Below are 22834 nucleotides of genomic sequence, written 5' to 3' on the forward strand. Positions count from 1 at the left end.
AAAAACACCGACCACATTGTACACGAAATTTACAAAAATACACATACTTGCTAAATCGGCCCATTCGTCGTCGAATCACCGTTCTACACCGTAGCTCCCGCCCGGCGACATTGGAACTTCAGAGAAGCAATCAATCAGCTGACGGTTCAGCTCGTTAGGTTTCTACTGTTCATCGTCCACATTTACGCTCGTGCAGTTTTCAAACTCTGGTAAATGTTTATTGATTCTTTCATTTCCGTTTTAATTTTGGATTCCACCATCAATTCGAATCAATCTTTGCTCCAATTGACAGCCTAGCATGCATTTGATCATAACTGATTCACGACTTGGAGTTCCCCCAATTTGATAGAACCCTAGTTTTGTAAAGTTCATCCATTTCATCTCGGATGTAACTCGGTCAGTTTAAGCGGTGATTTGGGTCTGACTGATTGTGTTAAACGCGTTCATGCAACACATATACGTGATTATGCATATGATTAAGCTTATGGGAAATTCCATACTGCAAGCTTTTTGTTCAAGCCTATGTTTAATTTACTGTGCAGCTGTTAAAATTTTGGATCTTGGTAACTTTATTTGTCTCCTTTTTCAATCAGACGAATTGCCTAATTATTTTTGCATAGAAATACTCTGTGCATTCATGGTATCAATAATGGGAAAAACTTTACTATTTACTTTTTGTTCTATCAAGTTATCAAGTTACATATCTCATGGTCTAGATTTGAACCGTCTAGTGTTTCCTTTTTTTAAGGAAAAAATTGGCTAGGAATTTCTGTTTATATGTTATTATTGAAACCAATAAATATTAGATGCTTTATTTCACATTTGGTTTGTTAAAAAAACAAGAAATTTTAAATGCTCTTTCTTATTTTTTTAGCACGTTGCCTTTAGGTTTTATATGATGCATATCTCACTGAATTTTTTATTTTTTCCCTTAAACTGGAAGTGCATCTTTAATTTTTGAAGCTTTAATTTTTTAAGCTGCTAATCTTGAATCAGGTTCAAGCACTGTTCTGTATTTATCATGCATCATTGAATTTCAATTAAGTTCATCTTTAATTTACATCTGTATCGCCTCTGTCTTTGGTGTATCCCTAACATTCCATGAATCAAGGGTGATTTTGCTGCAGAAATTGTTGTTTAACCTATTAATTAAGGTTTATGGATAAAATTTGCAATGTAAAATCAGCTGCCATTTGCTTTTGAAATGGGTTTATGCTTCGTTGTTGGTTAAAAGAAGGTTGCATACTAAGAATTTGTGATATTAGCATGATATCATGTTAACTGACTTCTCAATTGGTTTTCTGTCTTTTGGGGGTTTTCCTTTGCAGGTCTTTTTGGTGAAGTTAGGGCATTGCCCTGTTATCCGAGATACATGATTTGACATAGCTGTGTCCTGACTAGTTTATGACTATAACGGAGAAGTCTGATCTTTTTATCGAAGGTGTATTTATTAGCTTAAAACAAAGATGAATACACAAACCCACCACTCAGGGCCAATTGGCCAGGTACTAAACCAAGCTGGCACTATGTTACCTGGGATGTCACAACAAAATGGGAATTCGATACCTAGTCAGATGCAAAATCCTGTTATCCAGCAAAATCTCTTGAATACAGACAACCCTGAAATCACGAGAGCACGCAGATTTATGCAAGAAAAAATGTAAGACTTTTCCTGTCATATCCATTGAAGACATATTTTGATTGGAAAGATGTCACAAAATAATAGTATTTTTGCACTGTGTAAGGCAGCAAGTTATATAACTAATTAATAAATGGAAAAAGTATAAATGAAATCTCTGTGTCAATATATGAATGAAGATGCAGGAGGTTTCTAATTCAACATGGATTGCATTGATGATATAACCAACAGGAGTATTCTAAAACAACTTTTGCATCTTTCTGCGCTATTTCATTCCTTTAATTTTTGTTACCTTTTTCTTTAGGCTTCAGCTGCATCGTGTTCCAAAGAGAGGTCTATTCCCCTCTAATATATAAGTGATTTTCTTTTTCTTTTTTTAACTGACTGCGGTCCTTCCCTTACTGCTGCCTCATTTTGGGTGGTGTCCATGAAAAATAAGACTGTGTAATACATTCGCGATGGTAAAATCTTCTTAACGAGCTTTAACGGATATTTGTGCCTGCATTATATTTTTTCTTTTCACTTGTTTGCTTTTTAATTCTGTTTTGTTAAATGTTGAGAAAATTTTTAGAATGGCATATTTTACGCAATTACAATGTCCTGCGTCTTGTTATTTTTGAAAAATGCATGATGGTACATGCAGCCATTTCCTTTTGCATTTGGTAACTTACTTTTTTTGTGGATAAATTATGTATTTTTCTTTCTTTCTATTACATTATTATATTGCTATCTTGTTTTAAATGAATGTTTTCAAATTTCCATTACCCCAAGCTTTTGATGCTATTGCTGCAACTGTTTCATGATATTAATGCTGGACAGCACTTCCATAAACTTACTGCTCTTATACTTGGAATGTTTTTGAGTTCTCTCCTTAAAATTTTAGCTTTCCTATGCTGCAGCTTGGGATTTATTTGTCAGCGGCGTCAGCCGCCTCATGAGGCACCCTCTAAGAAAATTATTGATTTAGTGAAACGCTTAGAAGAGGGTTTGGCAAAGAATGCTACCACAATGGTATGGTATATTCGTATTCAGTTTCTGTATATTTAAATAAGTCATCAAGATCATTTTCAGGAATAACATATATATGGAAATAACCTAATCATTTTCATGGATACCACAGGGGTAAAGACTAAAGACTTCATTGGAACCTGTAGTTGTCTTCCATGCCTTTTAAATTGTTAATACTGTGAATGTCTACTGGTTTTTTCCTTTTTAAGTAATAACTAGTGAAATAATTTATTATCTTGTTGCATGAGTAGTAGTTAAACCTGGCAACTTTGGTATGATGTTTGACTGTTTTATTAAACATATGACTTCGTTTAGTAACAATTGATATGCTTATCAGGAGGAGTATATTAACCTGTCAACTTTGGAAACTCGTTTGCAAGTTTTGATTGAACGCGTACCTATGAGCAATAACAATCAGCAGTTTTCGCATGCTAATTCTTCCAATTCTGTTGGTACTATGATCCCAACACCTGGATTGCAACAAACTGGGAACCCTGGCTTGATTGGAACTTCCACTATGGATAGCTCTCTCGTAGCCAACGCTAACATGATTAGATCTCCCGCTGTTAATTCTGGAAGCTTCTATCCTACTGGGAATTCTGGCGGTTCCTATGGTTCATCTGATGGTAATTTACGGTTTTCATTCTCATGATATCCTTTTTGATCCGGTCTGATAGATATTTTTTTTAGGAGTTTTGGCTAGTAGATACCAGCAACCATCTTCTGCCTTCTCTGTGAATTCTGGGGGCAATAACATGATGACATCCATGGGTGCACAAAGAGTGACGAGTCAAATGATCCCCACTCCTGGATTTAATAGTTCTAGTAATAATGAAATAAACAGTAATGCAAATAACCAGTCATTCTTGAGTATGGAGTCAGCAAATAATGTCGAGGCATTTCAGCCTGTTGAATCTTCAGTTGTCTCGCACCAGATACAGCAAAAGCAGTATATTAGCGGTCAAAATAGTCGTATGTTACATAATATTGGTGGGCATATGGGCAGTGAAATCAGATCTACGTTGCATCAGAAGTCCTATGGATTGTCTAATGGGCCCTTAAATGGAGGTTTAGGGATGATGGGAAACAATATGTCCCTGATGAATGGTCCAGGTACCACTGAAAGCTATTTAAGCGGGACAATGTATGGAAACTTCATCAAACCCATGCATCAACAATCTGACCAAAATATACGACCATCAATGCAGGGTATAATCTTTCTTTCTTTTCCACCTCTCCTAGGTTCCCTCTCCCCTTCTCTCCCCTATGCATTTATGAACTGGAAAACTTGTGATAACACTAGAGATTTGATTTTAGCTGAATTTTTTTGGAACTTGCTGTTTTGTTTTACGCTCACAACCCATTCTACTTTTTAGGAGATGGATATGAAATTGGTGCAGCTGATGCTGCAGGGTCTGGAAATATGTATGTTTCGGTCACATCTGTTGGGTCAATGATGAACAATCAGGGCTTGAATGCTGTATCCATGCAAATGCAATCCGTTCCGAAAACAAACTCTTCTATGATGACCAGTCAACCAACCATGAACGCAGTTCATCAGATGACAGCTATGAAATCTCAATCTCTTGACCAGTCTGAAAAATTGAATTCTCAATTACACTATTCAGGGAGGGAAAATCTTGTGCATACTCATCAACAACAATTTCAACAGCCATCTCATCAATTTAAGCGCCAGCAACTTGTTCAGCATCAAGTCCAGCAAAACCAGCAAACTCAAAACCAGCTGTTGTCAAAGAATGATACATATGGCCAGTCTCAACAAACAGCTAATATAGTTTCCGAGGCAAAGTCTGGGCGTGCAACTGAACTTCGTGGCGATGGCCTGCATTCACAAGTGTCCGATCCCTTCCATTTTTCTGATACGCAGAGTCAGTTTCAACAAAATACCATGGAAAACCAGTCTAGAGCCACACCGTTGCTGTCACATCCATCTGGTCCGCAAGATGTCTGTTCATCGCTAACGCAAACTTCAGATCAGACGCAGTTGTTACATCCGCAACAGTTTGCTGCTAATTCTCAAAGTGAATTCGCGAGTTTCGCCGGTGGCATCCAATCGGATGCATCATTTCGTGGTCAATGGTATTCTAATTCTCAAGATGTATCTCAAGTGTCAGGAAGACTCCTGAATGATCAAAATGTGCAAGATGAATTTCATCACAGATTAACTGGACAAGATGTGGCTCAACTAAATAATTTATCCTCAGAAGAATCAATTATCGGTCAATCTGATGCTTCTAGATCAGTAGCCCCGAATTCAAGCAATACAATATCTAGATCTAACAACCTTAACCGTGAACGACAATTCAAAAATCAACAAAGATGGCTATTATTTTTGCTGCATGCGCGTCGATGTTCTGCTCCAGAAGGGAAATGCCAAGAACCTAACTGCATAAAGGTTCGGGAATTGTTGAAACACATGGATTGTTGCAACATATATAAGTGTCCATTCCCTCGTTGCCATGTTACTAAGATCTTAGTGAACCATAAAAGGCTATGTCGGGATGCAAGCTGCCCAGTTTGTATTCCTGTTTCGAATTTTGTGCAGGCACAACGAAAGACGTGTGCACATTCTGACATGAATTCGGTTTTACCTGGATCTATCAATGGATCCTGTAAATCTAATGATACTGCTGAAATTGCTGGAAAGACAACTCTGAAGTCTAGCTTGATGATCGCTGAAACTCCTGAAGATCTACATCCTTCTATTAAGCGCATGAAAATTGAACAAGGCTCCCGATCTCTTGCCTATGAAAATGAAAGTTCTGCTGCACTGGTTTCTGCTGTAGATGAACCTCCTCTCCAGAAGGTGCTGCATATCGACCAGAATCATGATTCTATTCTTCTAATGAAATCTGAAGTTTCTGAATCTAAACTGGAGGTTTCTGTAAGCAATAGACAATTAAGTTCCCAGTTTACTGAAATGAAGCAAGATAACGTGGATGATGCTGATATCAAAAGGCCCGAAGGTGATCTATTTTTGTCAAATAACCCTACTAGATTTGATGTTCAGGAAGTCCTTAAGATTGAGAAGGAAACAATACAAGCTAAGCCAGAAAATTCATCAATACCTTCTGAGAGTACAACCAAGTCCGGGAAGCCCAAAATAAATGGTGTATCAATGACGGAATTGTTTACACCTGAACAAGTCCGGCGGCACATTTCAGGCCTTAGACAGTGGGTAGGCCAGGTTAGTATCATATTATACTTGTTATCTATTGTATTCCTTTATTTATATAATCGTTCTGTCTGACAAAATTGTGGCTGTGTGGCAGACACTCCTTATATGCATTTCTGAACATAAGATGCTATGAGACTCCTAGATGCAATTTTTAAAAGGGGAAGCATGTCTTACATGAAATTTTGTCGTTTTGATAGTCTATGAAATTAGATGCAGCTATAGATGAAAGGTGAATTTAGAAGAATAAGAACCACTTTGTGTTTGTACCTTCATCTTTATTATCAAGAAGTGTAGTGTACCCAATATCTTAAAAAGCATGATGCACACTATGCTCACTGGAGAGGAGATGGTGCAACAAGTACAATTTCTTGTAATTGATCTCATTTACATGAAATATCTTATGCTCTTTTTCATTAAAAGAACCATGATATATCTTATGCGTGCTTTGCATGTGTGATTCGCTATCCTCATGAAAATTTGTTACATATACTTTGTCAACACAGAGTAAAGCAAAAGCAGAAAAAAATCAAGCAATGGAGCATTCCATGAGTGAAAATTCTTGCCAGCTCTGTGCGGTTGAGAAGCTTACTTTTGAACCGCCCCCTATATATTGTACACCTTGTGGTGCTCGAATTAAAAGAAATGCAATGTATTATACCTTTGGAGCTGGAGAAACTCGTCATTACTTCTGCATTCCATGTTATAATGATTCCCGTGGAGAAGCTGTTGTGGTTGATGGGACTCCCATTCCAAAGGCGAGGATGGAGAAGAAGAAAAATGACGAGGAAACTGAAGAATGGGTATATCACATCTACTTATTTGGTATTTTTCTTGGCTGCAGCAGTGAGTATATTAAGATACCGAACGTTTATATTGCAGTGGGTACAATGTGACAAATGTGAAGCTTGGCAACATCAAATTTGTACATTATTCAATGGGCGGAGAAATGATGGTGGACAAGCTGAGTACACTTGTCCAAATTGTTATATAATCGAGGTTGAAAAGGGAGAACGCGTGCCATTGCCACAGAGTGCTGTTCTTGGAGCAAAAGATTTGCCTAGAACAATATTGAGTGATCACATGGAGCAGCGATTATTTGCAAAGCTGAAGCAAGAAAGGCAGGATAGGGCAAGGCTTCAAGGCAAATGTTTTGATGAGGTGAATCAATTTTTTTTTTTGATAGGAAACTAATTTTATTAAAATCGATAAAGATTACATATTCTATGTGGATGAGAATTCCGCAACATAGTTACAAGACCACTAACATAAGGAGACCTTCCAAAACATCAACATGATCAAATCAAGACCAAACAAATTTCCAATCCCTAACTAAATCCGATATACTTAAATGGTTGAATTGGTCCAAGCTGATTGTCCAAGATGCAACCATAAATTTTATTTTCTCCTATACGTTGTCTGTAGACTCTTCCTTATCCTTGAAAATTCTGCTATTCCTTTCCAACCAAATTGACCAAAACATGCCGTGAACTATCATAGACCAGAAATTGCTGATTTTGTCGGCTAACGGGCAACCCGAATTAACATGGAATAAGTCTTTAGCTTGTTGTGGAATAACCCATTGAATTCCCAATTCTTCTAACACTCTGAACCAAAGACCTCGTGCAAAGGAGCAATGCAGGTAATAAATGATCTTGGTCTTCTTCATGATTTCTACATAAACAGCACCACTGCGGTCTCATAACACATCCCCTCCACCTTCGCTGCACCGAATCCCATGTAGGCAACTCTCCCAAGGCCACTATCCACGAGAAAATCCTAATCTTTTGAGGGACATTAATTTTCCAAATGTTGTTATAATAGCTGAAAGAGTGGAAAATAGGAGTAGTGAAAAATGAATCATAAAAAGATCTAACAGTGAACAACCCTGACGCATCCCCCAACCACACTCTAAAATCCTCAAGACCCGGCTGCAATCTAACACTCTCTAAAACTCTTAGCAATTCAGTGAATTCGAGTAACTCTCCGTCAGTAAGATCCCTCCTAAATCTGATATCCCAAATAAAAGAGAAACTACCCCCACTACTAACGACTTCCAAAAATTGACTGATAGGTTTATTGGTAATCAAAGAAAGTCGAAACAAAGACGAAAAACGGATTGAAAACGAAGACTCCCCCTCCCAAACATCCTCCCAGAAACGAACTATATTACCTTGTTTTGGCACCCCCCGTCACTAGTTGATGAAAATCCTGATAAGACCGAGATATACACTTCCAAGGACTTTTAAACGTCGCTTTATCCGCCAACCCCAAATCCCACCCGTTATCGTGAATCCCATAAATGCTTTTAATAACTTTTTTCCACAACGACTCCCTTTCCACTGAACATCTCCACCACCATTTACCAAGAAGGGCCTTATTCCTGAGGCTGGCATTTCCCAATCCCAAGCCACCTTTATCCTTTGGTTTACAAACCTGCTTCCATCCTACCACATATAATGATCATCCCCGTCGCCACCATCCCACAAGAAATCCCTCATCATTTTTTCCATCATATTTGCCACCTTAATTGGCACCTTAAACATTGACATGAAATATGATGGCATTGCACAAATCACGGCCTTTATCAACGTAAATCGACCTCCCCTTGACAGGTAGGACTTCTTCCAATTTGCCAATTTCTTATACATTTTCTTTCAAAAGGACGGGTTCCCAAAAATCCATCTTTGTTGGGTTACCTCCCAACGGTAGCCCAAGATACTTAATAGGCCACCTCTCTTTTTTGCACCCAAGAGTGACCGCCATTTCATCTAATTCCTCTTCCAAACAATTCAATCCCAGGACCACACTTTTGCCCAAATTAATTTTCAAGCTAGATTTTCTTCCAAACAATTTTATTAAGTCCACTATTGCCAACATATCATTCCTTGATTTTGCGAAGAACAAGGTATCATCCGCGAACTGTAAATGCGTGATTTCAATCTTTTCTTTCCCTACTTCGAATCCCGTAACCTCCTTCGCTGTCCTTGCTTTGTCCACCATCCTCCCCAACACATCAACGACTAAATTGAAAAGAAATGGTGATAATGGATCCCCTTGTCGCAATCCTCTCTCCCCTTTAATTTTCCCGCACGGTCTACCATTAATAAATATTGAAAAAGAGACATTAGAAACACATCCTCTTATCCACCGCCTCCATCTTTCCCCGAACCCCTTCTTTTGCAACACGAAATCTAGAAAATTACAATCTACATTGTCAGTATGCCTTTTCCAAATCAATTTTCAGCACCCATCCCTTCTTTTTTTTCCGTCTAAATTCTTCCACAATTTCATTCGCTATGAGGCAACAATCCAGTATTTGTTTTCCTTTAATAAACGCACATTGGTTTTCCGCCACGGTATCACCCACGACTTTCTTCATATGGGTAGTCAAGACCTTAGCAAGTATCTTATATAAACTGGTAATCAAACTAATTGGTCTGTGATCGTTGATCCGTCGCGCATCTTTTCTCTTTGGGATAAGACATATGTAGGTTTCGTTTGTGATTCCATTGACAATCCCATCTTCAAAAAATTCAGCAAACACCTTTGTCAAATCCTCTCTAATTGTCACCCAATTTTTCTGAAAGAAAGCCATGGTGAAACCATCCGGTCCCGGAGCTTTGTTACCGTCACAATCAAACACCGCCTTTTTTATCTCTTCCTCGTCGAATGGTTTTTCCAGTTCGTCCGCATCTATCCTATGTATAGGACTCCAATCCAATCCTAAGAGTTCCCTCCCTACCTCTTCAAAATCCCCCTGACACTTTCAGAATTCTTGAACAAGTTACTGTAAAATTTTATAATCTCAAATTCGATTTGTTTTTCCTCCATGACCACTTTGCATTAGTTATTTTATTTAACACGATTCTATTTGTTATCGTGACTTACTAAATGGGTTCTAGAGATTCGTAAGGGAATATATTTTTGACATTTGATGGTGAACTGACCCTGAGTTCATGCTTTGATACTTCAAGTTCAGTAATTCATGTGGAGTTTTTTATATTTTCAGTAAGACCTGCCTTTTAAGAAGTATTTAAATAAGGCTTTGACTTCTGAAGAAGGTTCCTTTGTATTTTTGCCTTAAAAATAAACTGTTCAGTATGAAGTTTTTGTGCTGTTTTATCTCAGCGTGATGGACCTATTTTTGATCCCCCAAGTCTGTAGATTTATTATTTACACAGTTATATTTTCCCATGTGTTCTTATTTATAAAATTGTTAGCAGTATATATAATTTTTTTTAGGAACAATAATTTTGTAAATATATGAACCCAAATGCAGAAATGAAAGCTTGAATAATTAAGTAGCTTGATGATTCGTTTAACCATATGCAATGTCACGGGAAGATAAAAAATGGTAAGGAATTTTTAAACTTAGTCTAGAAATGGACTTTGTTCATAAAGTTACCATAAAATAGGAAAGCCTTGTAATTGTCCATGGTCACTATACATATAGGTAATGGTTGTAATCCCAAGTGGTAATAGAGTAATATCCATTTTACCTCTAATTTAAAAATAAATAATAACTAAACTTTCTTTGCTTTTAGGGTTTCTAGAGTGTACATGCTTAGTACACATGCTCAGTCTGGTAATGTGCAAAAAAATGAAATTTGGTATCCTAGTGGTTGCGGTTGTAATTGTTTTCCATTAGCATGATTCTGTCTGTGATTTTCAAGTACTGTACCTGTCACTTTTGCCAGGTTCCAGGAGCGGAAGCTCTTGTTGTGAGAGTGGTGTCATCAGTGGACAAAAAACTGGATGTCAAACCACGGTTCCTTGATATTTTTCAGGAGGAAAATTATCCATTAGAGTTCCCATATAAATCTAAGGTATGGCTTACTGAAGGAATTGATTGGCTGATTCTTAGATGCGGAATATCATTAACTAGTATAGTTCCATTATCATACTAAAATATACAGGAGTCAATAGTTTGATAGAGTCTAACTTTTACTGCTTGCACATCTACAATGTTCTGTATTGATTGTAAACGTTATCAACTTGTCTTTACTGTTAGGGCTTTCATTATTAGTATGACCATTTATGTACATATAGATGAGGCCACAAATTTATGAGAAAGGGAGATCTGTCGTGTCATCGATTTCGATAACTTTTGTGGTTAGCAAATGTTGGAATGATTATTTATGAAGGATTGTTATTATTTATGGGCGTTGAACTTTTCATAAGTTAATCATCGAAAGCCATAATATCTATCTTTCAGGTTGTATTATTGTTCCAAAAAATTGAAGGAGTTGAAGTATGCCTATTTGGCATGTATGTTCAAGAATTTGGATCAGAATGCCAGCAGCCAAATCATCGGCGAGTCTACCTGTCATACCTGGATTCTGTTAAATATTTCAGGCCAGAGGTCAAAGCCGTTACTGGGGAGGCTCTTCGGACATTTGTGTACCATGAAATATTGGCAAGTTATTGACTTCATTGGTTATGAAATTGCTCTTATGGCTGATTTAGGGTGAGATCATTGTTACCATTTGTAATGCAAGTTCCTTCTCTGTTTTTCTGTATTCCAGATTGGGTACTTGGATTATTGTAAAAAGCGTGGTTTCACTAGCTGCTATATATGGGCGTGCCCTCCTTTAAAGGGTGAAGATTACATTTTGTATTGCCACCCGGAAATTCAGAAGACACCGAAATCTGATAAACTTCGAGAGTGGTAAGCTCTGTGGTTGTCTGAAAAGGAGACTAATATGTATTGAGTGGTATGGCAGCACATGAGTGTTTTACTTTGTAACTTCTATTTCAGGTATCTGGCAATGTTAAGAAAGGCAAAGGATGAAAAAATTGTCGCCGAGCTTACTAATCTCTATGATCATTTCTTTACTTCTACCGGGGAATGTAGAGCAAAGGTAACTGCATCCCGGTTGCCATACTTTGATGGGGATTATTGGCCTGGTGCTGCGGAGGACATGATATATCAACTGCAACAAGAAGATGATGGGAGAAAACCACATAAGAAGGGAATTATAAAAAAGGCCATAACAAAAAGAGCCTTAAAAGCATCTGGTCAAACTGATCTTTCTGGCAATGCATCAAAAGATTTGCTGTTAATGCATAAAGTAATTTTTTACTAAATATCTTTTTCATCATCAATAGTGCTATAAATTTCCATCATCAGTCTACTTTGAACATCTATGATGCTGTAGTTTTTTTTTTTTTTTAAAACTAAAACATGGCTTTAATGAATATTTCTACAGCTATGAGTTTTTGTTATTTCCTGGCTCTTCCCTTCAAGTGCATAATAAAGAGAGAGCTTTTACTATTCTGTAATTGGTTCTTAAACTTCTGTATTCTTGTAGCTTGGAGAGACAATTTTTCCAATGAAGGAAGACTTTATCATGGTTCACTTACAGTATGCTTGCTCTCACTGCTGCATTTTAATGGTGTCTGGAAATCGTTGGGTTTGCAAACAGTGCAAAAGTTTTCATCTGTGTGAAAAGTAAGGATTCTGGCCCTTTTTTTGCTTCCTCACAGAAAAATAATTATGTCTCGTTCCAAATGTGATTTTCAATGCCTTGTTGGGTAATTCATTGGGCTCTCTATTTTATGTGTTTGAGACATTATATATATCCGAGCTAAAAACAGAAAAGATGTAAAAATATTTAAATGTTCCAAAATCTATGAATTTGTTATTTCTAGTTACAGTTGTTAATCAGGGATACGATCTTTCTTTCTTATTTCTTTTTTTCCTTTTTCTTTTTATTTTTTCAGACATTAAAATAACGTCTTGTAGATCGTGTTACTGAATTGTGTCTATTTCACCTTTCAGGTGCTATGATGCTGAGCGAAAACGTGAGGACAGAGAGAGACATCCTATTAATCAAAAGGACAAGCATGCACTTTATCCTGTAAGTCCTTGTTACCAGAATTTCGGACCCAACGTGATATTTCGTACTTTTCCTTTTCTCCATTGTTTCACACAGCTTTGCATTTAGATCAAGGCTTTTTCTATTTGCAGGTTGAAATTAGTGGAGTTCCTGATGATACCAAGGATAAAGATGAAATTCTCGAGAGTGAATTCTTTGACACCAGACAGGCTTTTCTTAGTCTTTGTCAAGGAAACCATTATCAGTATGATACCCTTCGCCGAGCTAAACATTCCTCAATGATGGTCCTCTATCATCTTCACAACCCCACAGCCCCAGCTTTTGTGACAACATGCAATGTATGTCATCTTGATATAGAATCAGGCCAAGGTTGGCGATGTGAGACATGTCCTGATTATGATGTATGCAATCCTTGCTATCAAAAGGATGGAGGAATTAATCATCCTCATAAACTTACTAATCATCCATCCAATGATCGGGATGCACAAAACACGGAAGCTAGGGAATTACGAGTTGCGCAGGTAACTAATGTTTTTCTTTGTTTTCAGATGTTCCATTCTCCATGGATGTTGCTTTTAATGATCTGTTTTCAATCAAAATATCGATTGCTTTCTACCAATATATTGTGGTATTCTCAACCTACTTAACCAATTAGACCAGTTTTAGGCAGTTAAATGTCTGATAGCTAGCTGTTTCTATGCCACACCAGGTGTCCTATGATGATAGCTCATGGATCCTCGGGTAGGGCTCATTATCCTGTTTAAGCTCAACCGGGTGTGCATGGCTAATGCCCATATGCCCTAGTAGCTAAAAATGACTTGTTAGTTATTCCACATGCAATGGTGCAACTGACTGCTAGATAAGAATTTAAGCTCTAATGCCATATTCTGCTAAGACTAAGAGATGCTTGAGGTTCACCTCCTTTGTACCTTTTAGTTCTGTAAGATTATTAATCTTTTGCAGATAATGGTCCTCGCAAATACATAAAACATTGAACCTAGTTTGCATAAGCTTCGGCTTCTTGGTGCAAGTTGTGTGATATGACATTGTTTATTCGGTGTTGCAGCTGAGGAAAATGCTCGAGCTCCTGGTGCATGCTTCTCAGTGCCGTTCACCACATTGCCAATATCCAAATTGTCGCAAGGTGAAAGGACTTTTCCGCCATGGCATGCTGTGCAAGACCCGTGCTTCTGGAGGTTGTGTTTTGTGTAAGAAAATGTGGTATCTCCTTCAGCTTCATTCTAGAGCGTGCAAGGAATCTGAATGCAATGTACCACGATGCAGGTTTGTTCAGAAATATACATTTTTCTCACCCACGATCTTGCTTTTACCCTCGGGTAAAACAAATTAATACGAAAAAGAATACTGTTCACAAATTTACCCATTTCTTACGCAGGGATTTGAGGGAGCACATGAGAAGGCTGCAACAGCAATCTGATTCACGACGTCGTGCTGCTGTAATGGAAATGATGAGGCAACGTGCTGCCGAGGTTGCTGGGAGTTCTTGATGAGTTATGGCCATTCGTGTTGTACATACACCGCATTTTGAAAACAAAAGTTATACTTCGTTTGACTGGCAAAGGAAGACATCTTACAATCACAAGTCAAATTTGTTGCAAGATATAAATTAGAGGAGCTTCGATTTAATCTCACCCCAGGGCACACGATGTCTAATTGGTACTTCTCCAGATATGTTTGATTGGGAAGCCTAAAGATCAGAGTCTGCTTACTTCTGTTACCAAAGAGCTTCTGAAGTGTGCCATTATGACTAGATTATAACTGATTCTTTAATTTTGTTTCGCTGTGTTGTATCTGTTGCCATCGTTTGATGGTTGTGTACCATAGCTGTTGTCTTAATGTTTCAGTTTTTCCGTTGCAATAGTAAGAGAAAAAGCTCAGTTTTCCACATCGTTCCTTTCTCGGTATCGTTCTGTCTGCAGTTATGTTTAGTATATATATGATCGAGTCTGAGTTTAGATTGATATTCAACTATTCCCGCAAACCGTGAACTATCAAAATGTTCTGGTGATATATAGTTTATTTTCGAGAATCTATAGAAAGTCGAACCAAATTCAACCGTGAAAACCTCAAAATTCCACAGAAGACAAAATTAACAAGGTCGGGAAAACCGCAACATCCTATGGCCAATAAAGAAACTTGTAACCTTGAAGTGAAGCTGGTAAATACGTTTGTGATGAAGAGTTGGAATTATCCGGAGGATAGATATAATCTTTCCCATATCCAAGATTCCGCATTAGCTTCGTTGGTGCATTCCTCAAATGTAGTGGAACCCTTTCATTCTGTCCCACGGATTCTTTTACAACCTTCTGCGCAGCTTCGATTGCGCGATAAACAGATATAGATTTAGGAGCCAAAGCCAAGTATGAAACACACTGTCCGAGTATCACGTTACACTCCGGCATCCCAATAAAATGACAGCCTTGGTAACAAGAAACGGCTTGTGTTAAAGCCTGTGGATCAGCCAAACCAACATCCTCGCAGGCGAATCTAATCAGCCTGCGTGCAATGTAGAGTGGCTCTTCACCTCCTTCTAACATTCGAGCCAACCAATAAATGGAGGCATCAGCATCACTCCCTCTCATAGACTTGTGTAGGGCACTGATCAGATTGTAATGTTCCTCCCCTGCTCTATCATAGGCCAAATGCTTGCTCTGTAACGATTCTTTGACGTCGTTTACTGCGACAACGATATTCGATTCTTTATCTATATCAGATTTCTTGAACCGTGCGGTTGCTGTTGTGGCTGAAATCTCGAGACCATTCAATGCCACCCTTGCATCTCCATCACAATGCAACGACAGAAAGTCGATAGCTTCTTCATTGACTTCAATTTTAACCATTCCCTTCAAGTTCATAGCCAACCCCCGGTCCATGTCTGAAACAGCTCGATTGAGGAGTATTGCTAGATCACATGGCTTCAACGGATGAAGGGTTAATAATCTGCAACGAGACAACAATGGCGTGATCAAGTGGAAGGATGGGTTTTCAGTGGTGGCGCCGATGAAAACAATGCTCCCGTCCTCAATAACAGGCAGGAAAGAATCTTGCTGCGCCTTGTTGAACCGGTGCACTTCATCAAGGAAAAGAACCGTCCTCTTGTTGGCTTTTTGTTTCAACTTTCTGGCCTCATCGACTGTATCTCTAACATCTTTCACGCCACAAGTGACGGCAGACAGAGAAACGAATCGGTAAAAGGAAGATCCACACGAACTCACAATGGCTCTGGCAATTGATGTTTTACCAGTGCCGGGTGGGCCCCAGAGGATGATAGAAGGGAGACGGTCGCACTCGATGGCGGCGCGTAGGAGGGAATCTCTCCCCAGAAGGTGGTCCTGTCCAACAACCTCGTCGAGCACGCGCGGCCTCATTCTCTCCGACAACGGCGCGTTGGGCAGAGGAAACGCTAATGCTTCTGGTGGGGGTTTCTGGATATTTTCTTGGTCATCTGACAATTTTCGACGCTTTTCACGATGAATCAACAGACGGGTCGATTCATCTTCCTCGGTTTCTTGTTGGGATTTCGGTGGGTTTTGGTCCTTCTTGGAGTGGAAGTGGAAAAATCGATTGATTTTGGGTTGGATTACTGGAGGGGTGGAACTGAATGGTAGAGGGTTTTGAGTTTGGAGAAGCCAATCGGTAGCTTTAACGACGTCGCCAGCGGCGGAAGCCAGAGCTTCAGCGGCGGAATCATTTGAGAAACCCATGCTTACTAGTTGCTCCATTTTAGCATCCATTTTCAAATCGCCAAGTTTTTCCCTTCAATCCAGTGTACAGATTTTCACGTAAATATTTGGCCTTCGACAAAATCTGATTAGAAGGATTGCAGTTCGAAAGGACGAGTCATCTGTCCAAATTAAAAATTTGTGTATCATAAGTCGTATTTTGTAAGACGATCTCTTGTTTGAGTCTTCCATGAAAAAATATTACTTTTTATGCTAAGAGTATTATTTTTTATTGTGAATATCGGTAAGATTTACCCGTCTCACAGATAAAAATTCATAAGACCGTCTCATAAAAAACGTACTCTATGTCAAAAAAAAATGTGCCTATGGGCTAATGGAGCATGTGTATCGACCTGATCGAAATTTGAACAAAAACAGGTCGAATTCCAATTAACTTATTTTGAAAATTTTATAAATAAGAGAAATAATCTATATAAAAATAAAATTATTTAAAACTATTAAAATCTATATACAAAATAATATTATTTAAAAAAGCAATTAAAACGGGTCATCGTTTTTTCGCAATAAAAAATCGAAAATGGATCGATTTAACGATTTTTTCGAAAAATAAAACTGACTTTCGGTTGAACCAAATTAATACTTAGCCCTATATTTTCTCGCATAATACAACTTATATTATGTTGGTATGTTATTTGTATTGATTTTTTTATAATGTGAAAATCCGTAATTGTTATTCCTTCGATATACATTGGGTAAACTTCTAAACTACGCAATAGCTTACAAATCATATAGTTTGGGTAAATCACACTCGACAAGTTCCATACCACAAGTGGTTGGTAGAGAACAAATTCTCTATTAAGAGTTGGTGTGTGGTGTATATTACAATATTATTATATGTTCCTATCCTGCTATCATAACATAGACATGTATCAAATGTCCTAAATCTAAATATATTTATTGGATTAGATAATAAGATGAGTGAAAAAAAAATACGGAACATAGATAACTGAGTAGGTCTCTTGTGAGACGGTCTCACGAATCTTTATCTGTGAGACGGGTCAACCCTACCAATATTCACAATAAAAAGTAATACTCTTAGCATAAAAAGTAGTATTTTTTCATGGATGACCCAAATCAGAGATGCGTCTCACAAAATACGATCCGTGAAACCGTCTCACACAAGTTTTTTTCTAGATAACTAATCTCGTATGATAAACTTAATGTTTATGGTTTGGTATGATTTTAATGTAACAGAATTAATTTTGTATAATATTATTTTAATGACTAAAATATATCCTTTTAATTTTTACCTTTTTTCCTTCCTTATAATTTGCACATCGTCTTCCCTAAACCTCGGTGTCATTGCCATGTTAGAGTTGTACATTATGGTCATTTCTACGCCCAAACATCGATCTCTCATCAGAAGCAAGAATTTTGTGTTGGCCAAGTGATAATTGTGAGTGTTAATATAATCGAACCAAACAAAGGATATTAGTGAATAATTTATATAATGAAATTTGTTCCTTTGATATATCGATTATTCCTAAAAATAAGTATATGAAAGTTCAAAACTTGATGACTATATTTAACTCCGAACCAAACCAAACCATTATTTTCTAGTGTGCACTGAGTAAACTTCATAACTATCATAATAAACTGAAAATCGCGTAAGTCAGTTATGAAAACATCCTAGGCAAATCCTAGACTAATGTTTTTTTTAAAAAAAAAAAAGACGAGTAAAAATGGGCTACGAAGCAGGTTAATTCGTATTATGTCATAATCCATTTTGTCATTGAAAATTATCAACTCAATCCACTTATTTTATATGGCGATCCTAACCAATTTTATGTGCAATTTGGTGGATTGAGAAATTGTCAACAGAGCTCACATATTTTATATAACTATCTCGTTTTAATATCTCTATCGGTCGGTTCGCATAATCAAATTGCCGCAATAGGTTAAAAAATGACGCGATTCCCGATCGCGTTTTCCTGATTCTATTCTCATTAGAAGTTTGAAAATTTAAACAAAATCGGCCATAATTTTGGCCCACTGTTTTTGGAACCTAACGCAAGTGATACGTAGTTTTCCTTCAAGTCAAATAATCAATACAAATTTTGAAGAAGAAATTATGGACAATAATATTTTAGTATTAATTCCACTGATATTTTTGGGATGCCTCGACACGGCAATGTACATTGAATGATTCTAAGTCGGGGAATGTAGCTATTGATTACATTGAAATTTAATGTAGCTATTTTAGAGGAAATATTATTATTGGTTTTGTATGATATAAATATCTTTGGTTATACGATATGAATGTGATATACAATCATGGTTAGGAATGTAAATAAAACCGACCCGAACAATCTCGGGCTCTAACCATGATTGATTCTTGTATAGAATGCATGTACCACGAACTCGAATTTTAAAATATGTAGACCTTCTACTTCACCCGGTGCAAATTTATATTTTTTGTATCTAATCTGCTTGGATTTGATTTGGAACGAGAGTTTCGATTTAAGAATTATTTCATGAATGAATTTCAAACGACACTCATTTAGCGTTGATATAAAATCCACCACAGTTATTATTCAACTTACATAACTGGAATTTTATCCATATAAACAAACCGAGAATTTTAAAATCTACCGATTCAAACACAACCAACAAAAATAGACAAACTGGGAAGAGTTGTGTGGTCCATATGGTTGTCTGTACCAAGAAATGGAGCCTCTTCCAAACAAGGACAACACATTGTTTTCTTCTTTCATAAACCAGATAGCTCATTGTCTCAATTCCGACAATTCCTCAATATCTTGTTCATTCGCAACAAAATATTTTCTTTGTGCGTCGGCTCTCCTTCACAATTTAATCCATTTGCCCGAACTTCAACGATGACAAATAGTATTATTTTCCAAATTCCGACGCGGCTTTGTTTGCCTATAAGTAGTAGCATGGAGAACCCCCGATACTCAATATAGCTGCAAGTGAACTCCAACAATGGCCAAGCATAGCATCGTACAAGTGCTAATCTTTCTTCTCAACTCGGGGACATTGTTGATTTCTCTAGCATGCCCAACTTGCCCATACCTCCCACCCAAACACCCTCCCTACGTAAAACCACCTACCTCCCGGCCAAAGCCGCCCGTCGTCAAGCCACCACCACCCTACGTGCCCAATCCGCCACCTTACATACCCAAGCCTCCTCCGAATCCCCCTCCTTACATACCCAAACCTCCTCCCAGTGTATACCCTCCAATCAAACCTGAACCACCAATCGTGCCTAAACCGCCAATCGAGACTCCATGCCCTCCCCCACCACCTCCGAAGAAACGAAAGGAAACATGCCCTATTAACACTTTGAAACTTGGTGCATGTGTCGATTTGTTTGGTAGCCTCGGGCATCTTATAATTGGTACCAGTGCCAAGGACACTTGTTGTCCTGTGCTAGAAGGGCTGGCGGACGCGGATGCAGCACTGTGCCTTTGCACCACTATCAAAGCAAAGCTTCTCAACATCAACATAATTCTCCCCATTGCACTTGAAGTTCTCGTTTACTGCGGAAAAACTCCACCCCCCGGCTTCCAGTGCCCCGCCTAAATGAAGGTTGGAATAAGTTAAATAAGCACTACTGAAAAATATTCCATGCATACCCCATTTCGTTTTCTAATCTCAACTAAGTAACAATAACATGGATTTCTTAAAGGGACTTGATCATGACCAATATTTTCAATATGTGAATGCTAGTTTAAATTATCAAACTCGAGTCGAACGATTTTCGAAACTCGAGTCGAACGATTTTGATCATGCCAATGCTTGCGATGGATAATGTTAACTTCATTTAAATGCCATTGATGCAGATGCCACCATATATATATTTACATCATCAAGACCATCGTGACGGAAAGAGTTTACGGAAGAACATACGACATCGTTCAGTCCATCGTGTTGTTTAATTTGTGTTGTGTATTCCATATATGATGTATATAGCAAGAAGGAAATTAAGTTTTTCCATAAAATGGTGATCCCTCTTTATTATTATGTTTTCAAGAAATTGTGTACTTTCGTATAAAAAGAACTCTCGTCCATATAAACCAGTTATTATACGAATAAATTTATTCCATTTAATCATGAGTAGGTCTCTTTTGAGATAGTTTCACGAGATGGGTCAACCCTACTGATATTCACAATAAAAAGAATAATCTTAGCATAAAAAGTAATATTTTTTCATGGATGACCAAAATAAGATATATGTCTCATAAAATTTGACCCCGAGGCCGTCTCACACAAGTTTTTGCCTTTAATCATCCATAAAAAAATTAACATAAAAATCTATTATAGTATATTCTTATTTATTATTTGAGTAGGTCTCTCGTGAGACGGTCTCGCGAATCTTTATCTGTGAGACGAGTCAACTTTACTGATATTCACAATAAAAAGTAATACTCTTAGCATAAAAAGTAATACTTTTTCATGGATAACCCAAATAAGAGATCCGTTTCCAAAATACAACCTGTGAGACCGTCTCACACAAGTTTTTGTCATATTTATTTTGAATTTTTAACATATAGAATATATGAATTTTAATGTTAAACATAATTAATAATTAATTTTTTTAAATGATTAATTAGATTGAAAATTATGAAGTGAATATTAACGTATGTGAATTGCTAGTATTTATTCATAAGTAAAGGACCCTGCCGGTTTACCATTTTTAATTTGGCCTCTTTGTAATGTAGTATTTATGAGTACTGGATAAATGTTAATCATGCAAAACCGATTCATTGTATTTCCATCACGAACTAATAATCATCACTATTTTATTTAGAAAATTTTCAAATTTGGTCATTTATATTTATTTATTTGCGATTTCGATCGTTTATTTTATCAAATTTCAGTCTTAATCCAAAAAAAAAAAAAAAACTAAAATGGCTAAAAACAATGAACTAAGAGTCTGAAATTTGACAATATAAATGACAAAAATGAAAAAAAAACTTTGCTATCGTACATATCAATTAAGTCATTATCATAATTCATGCGTCAATTTAGTTGTTTATCAATATTTCAAATGCCAATTTAATTTTTTATTCTAAACATGAATGGTTTTAATTTTTATTTAAAATTTTTACTTTATTATTATTATTATTATTATTATTATTATTATTTCATGTGTATATTCATTGCCACTTCCCATTTTCAAATTGTTAAATCTATATTAATTTCAAATATGACAATAACATGTATTATGGAATATAAAGGATTCAGATAAGAATTCCGAATTCTAGCAACCCGGCGGCCGGTATATATATATATATATATATATATATATATATGGTTGGATGTATAAATATATCTAAAAGATTTATAATATGGTTGGATGTATAAAATATATCTAAAGATTTGATGTATAAAATTTATAAAGCCTCTCTGTATAATGACATATAATTAAAACGACAAGATGTCTTTTCCTAGTTTATTAAAAGACAAAATAAAGAAACATTATCCAAGAAAAGTAAGGAATAATTTGTCAGAAATGTTATTTCTTCAATTACAAAACAAATCCCATTAGATTTTGATGGTATGATTCTATCTAATATTTTTGTAACAGATAATTCAGTTTAGCGTGTTGTCAAAAGAAATCTCACCATTTTTCTTGTTGTGATTTTCCTTATTAAATTACTCTATCTTGCCTAACATTTGGTGAACACTCAAACTTATACGCCCCGAGCCCGGGTCTGCGGCTGCGTGACTGCACAATAGACCCCTATAGCAACTATTTCGTATATGTCCTCGCTTTACGAAAATGATTAACTCAACTTGCTATAGAAGTCCATTGTAAGTCATTATAAACACATTTTAAATCTTTCATTTTTAAGCTGTGGGACAAGAGTATCACACAAACACTACTTCAAGATCTTATTGAGGCCATGGATAAATGATAATATATCGATATTTGATCATTCAAGTGATAAATATTTTATAAATAAATTATACCTTTGTACGATTTAAATCAACTCCGAAACTTTTTACTCTAATTTGAGTATAAAGAGAAGGAACAAAATATATTTTCGTCTCGTATGTTTGTTATTTGCAATTTTGTTTCTCTATAATTTGAGTTTCGATATTGTATTTAATTATTAATTTTGGTCATTTTTTTATCGAAATGTTAATGTGATATTTATATGTGAGTATCACACATCGGCATCAGATCACATTATATCAGTGTCACATTGGAAAAAACGAATCAAATTTATAAATAAAAAAACAATGATAAATTACTAATAATAAAATTTGATAATATAAGAAATTAAATTCACAAACAAAGAAAATACACAAAACCAAAAGTACAATTTTATTCTAAACCGCAAGGAAAACTTGCCATTTTATTGCACCATTACATTTGTTGGCTGGCGAGGTGGAATTTGTAGAATTTAATTGGTAC

The 22834-nt window shown here is 36.7% G+C and overlaps 3 protein-coding genes across 4 annotated transcripts; 2 read left to right on the top strand and 1 right to left on the bottom strand.

The window, feature by feature from the left end:
- Positions 1-14398, top strand: LOC142536788 (histone acetyltransferase HAC1-like). Its single transcript, XM_075642129.1, has 17 exons — positions 1-209; positions 1329-1660; positions 2539-2650; positions 2985-3273; positions 3338-3856; positions 4024-5855; positions 6350-6646; positions 6726-7004; positions 10544-10672; positions 11062-11262; positions 11372-11514; positions 11605-11917; positions 12158-12297; positions 12628-12706; positions 12817-13206; positions 13752-13969; positions 14082-14398. The coding sequence occupies exons 2-17, from the start codon at positions 1467-1469 to the stop codon at positions 14191-14193; spliced, it is 5247 nt and encodes a 1748-aa protein (XP_075498244.1). The 5' UTR covers positions 1-209; positions 1329-1466; the 3' UTR covers positions 14194-14398.
- Positions 14399-14741: 343 nt separating this feature from the next.
- On the bottom strand, positions 14742-16550 carry LOC142536789 (uncharacterized). The gene has a single exon (XM_075642130.1). The coding sequence runs from the start codon at positions 16438-16440 to the stop codon at positions 14824-14826; it is 1617 nt and encodes a 538-aa protein (XP_075498245.1). The 5' UTR covers positions 16441-16550; the 3' UTR covers positions 14742-14823.
- Positions 16551-19314: 2764 nt separating this feature from the next.
- LOC142536790 (uncharacterized) lies at positions 19315-20453 on the top strand. Of its 2 annotated transcripts, none has more exons than XM_075642133.1 (2): positions 19315-20008; positions 20253-20453. In XM_075642133.1, exon 1 carries the CDS (start codon positions 19393-19395, stop codon positions 19990-19992), a length of 600 nt encoding a protein of 199 aa, XP_075498248.1. In that variant the 5' UTR covers positions 19315-19392; the 3' UTR covers positions 19993-20008; positions 20253-20453. The 2 variants fall into 2 exon arrangements, with proteins under 2 accessions (XP_075498248.1, XP_075498247.1); XM_075642132.1 differs by having other exon boundaries at positions 19322-19998.
- Positions 20454-22834: the final 2381 nt, after the last annotated feature.

This window comes from Primulina tabacum, chromosome 2 (assembly GCF_025594145.1).
Source record: "Primulina tabacum isolate GXHZ01 chromosome 2, ASM2559414v2, whole genome shotgun sequence".
NCBI classification, from domain to species: domain Eukaryota; kingdom Viridiplantae; phylum Streptophyta; class Magnoliopsida; order Lamiales; family Gesneriaceae; genus Primulina; species Primulina tabacum.

Excerpts from the sequence above, each read along its gene's own strand:
- LOC142536788 (XM_075642129.1), top strand. The coding sequence starts at position 1,467 with ATGAATACACAAACCCACCACTCAGGGCCAATTGGCCAGGTACTAAAC. Across the intron at positions 10,673-11,061 it reads AGTTCCCATATAAATCTAAG|GTTGTATTATTGTTCCAAAA; the intron begins GTATGGCTTACT and ends TCTATCTTTCAG. Across the intron at positions 12,298-12,627 it reads AGTTTTCATCTGTGTGAAAA|GTGCTATGATGCTGAGCGAA; the intron begins GTAAGGATTCTG and ends TTCACCTTTCAG.
- LOC142536789 (XM_075642130.1), bottom strand. The coding sequence starts at position 16,440 with ATGGATGCTAAAATGGAGCAACTAGTAAGCATGGGTTTCTCAAATGAT.
- LOC142536790 (XM_075642133.1), top strand. The coding sequence starts at position 19,393 with ATGGCCAAGCATAGCATCGTACAAGTGCTAATCTTTCTTCTCAACTCG.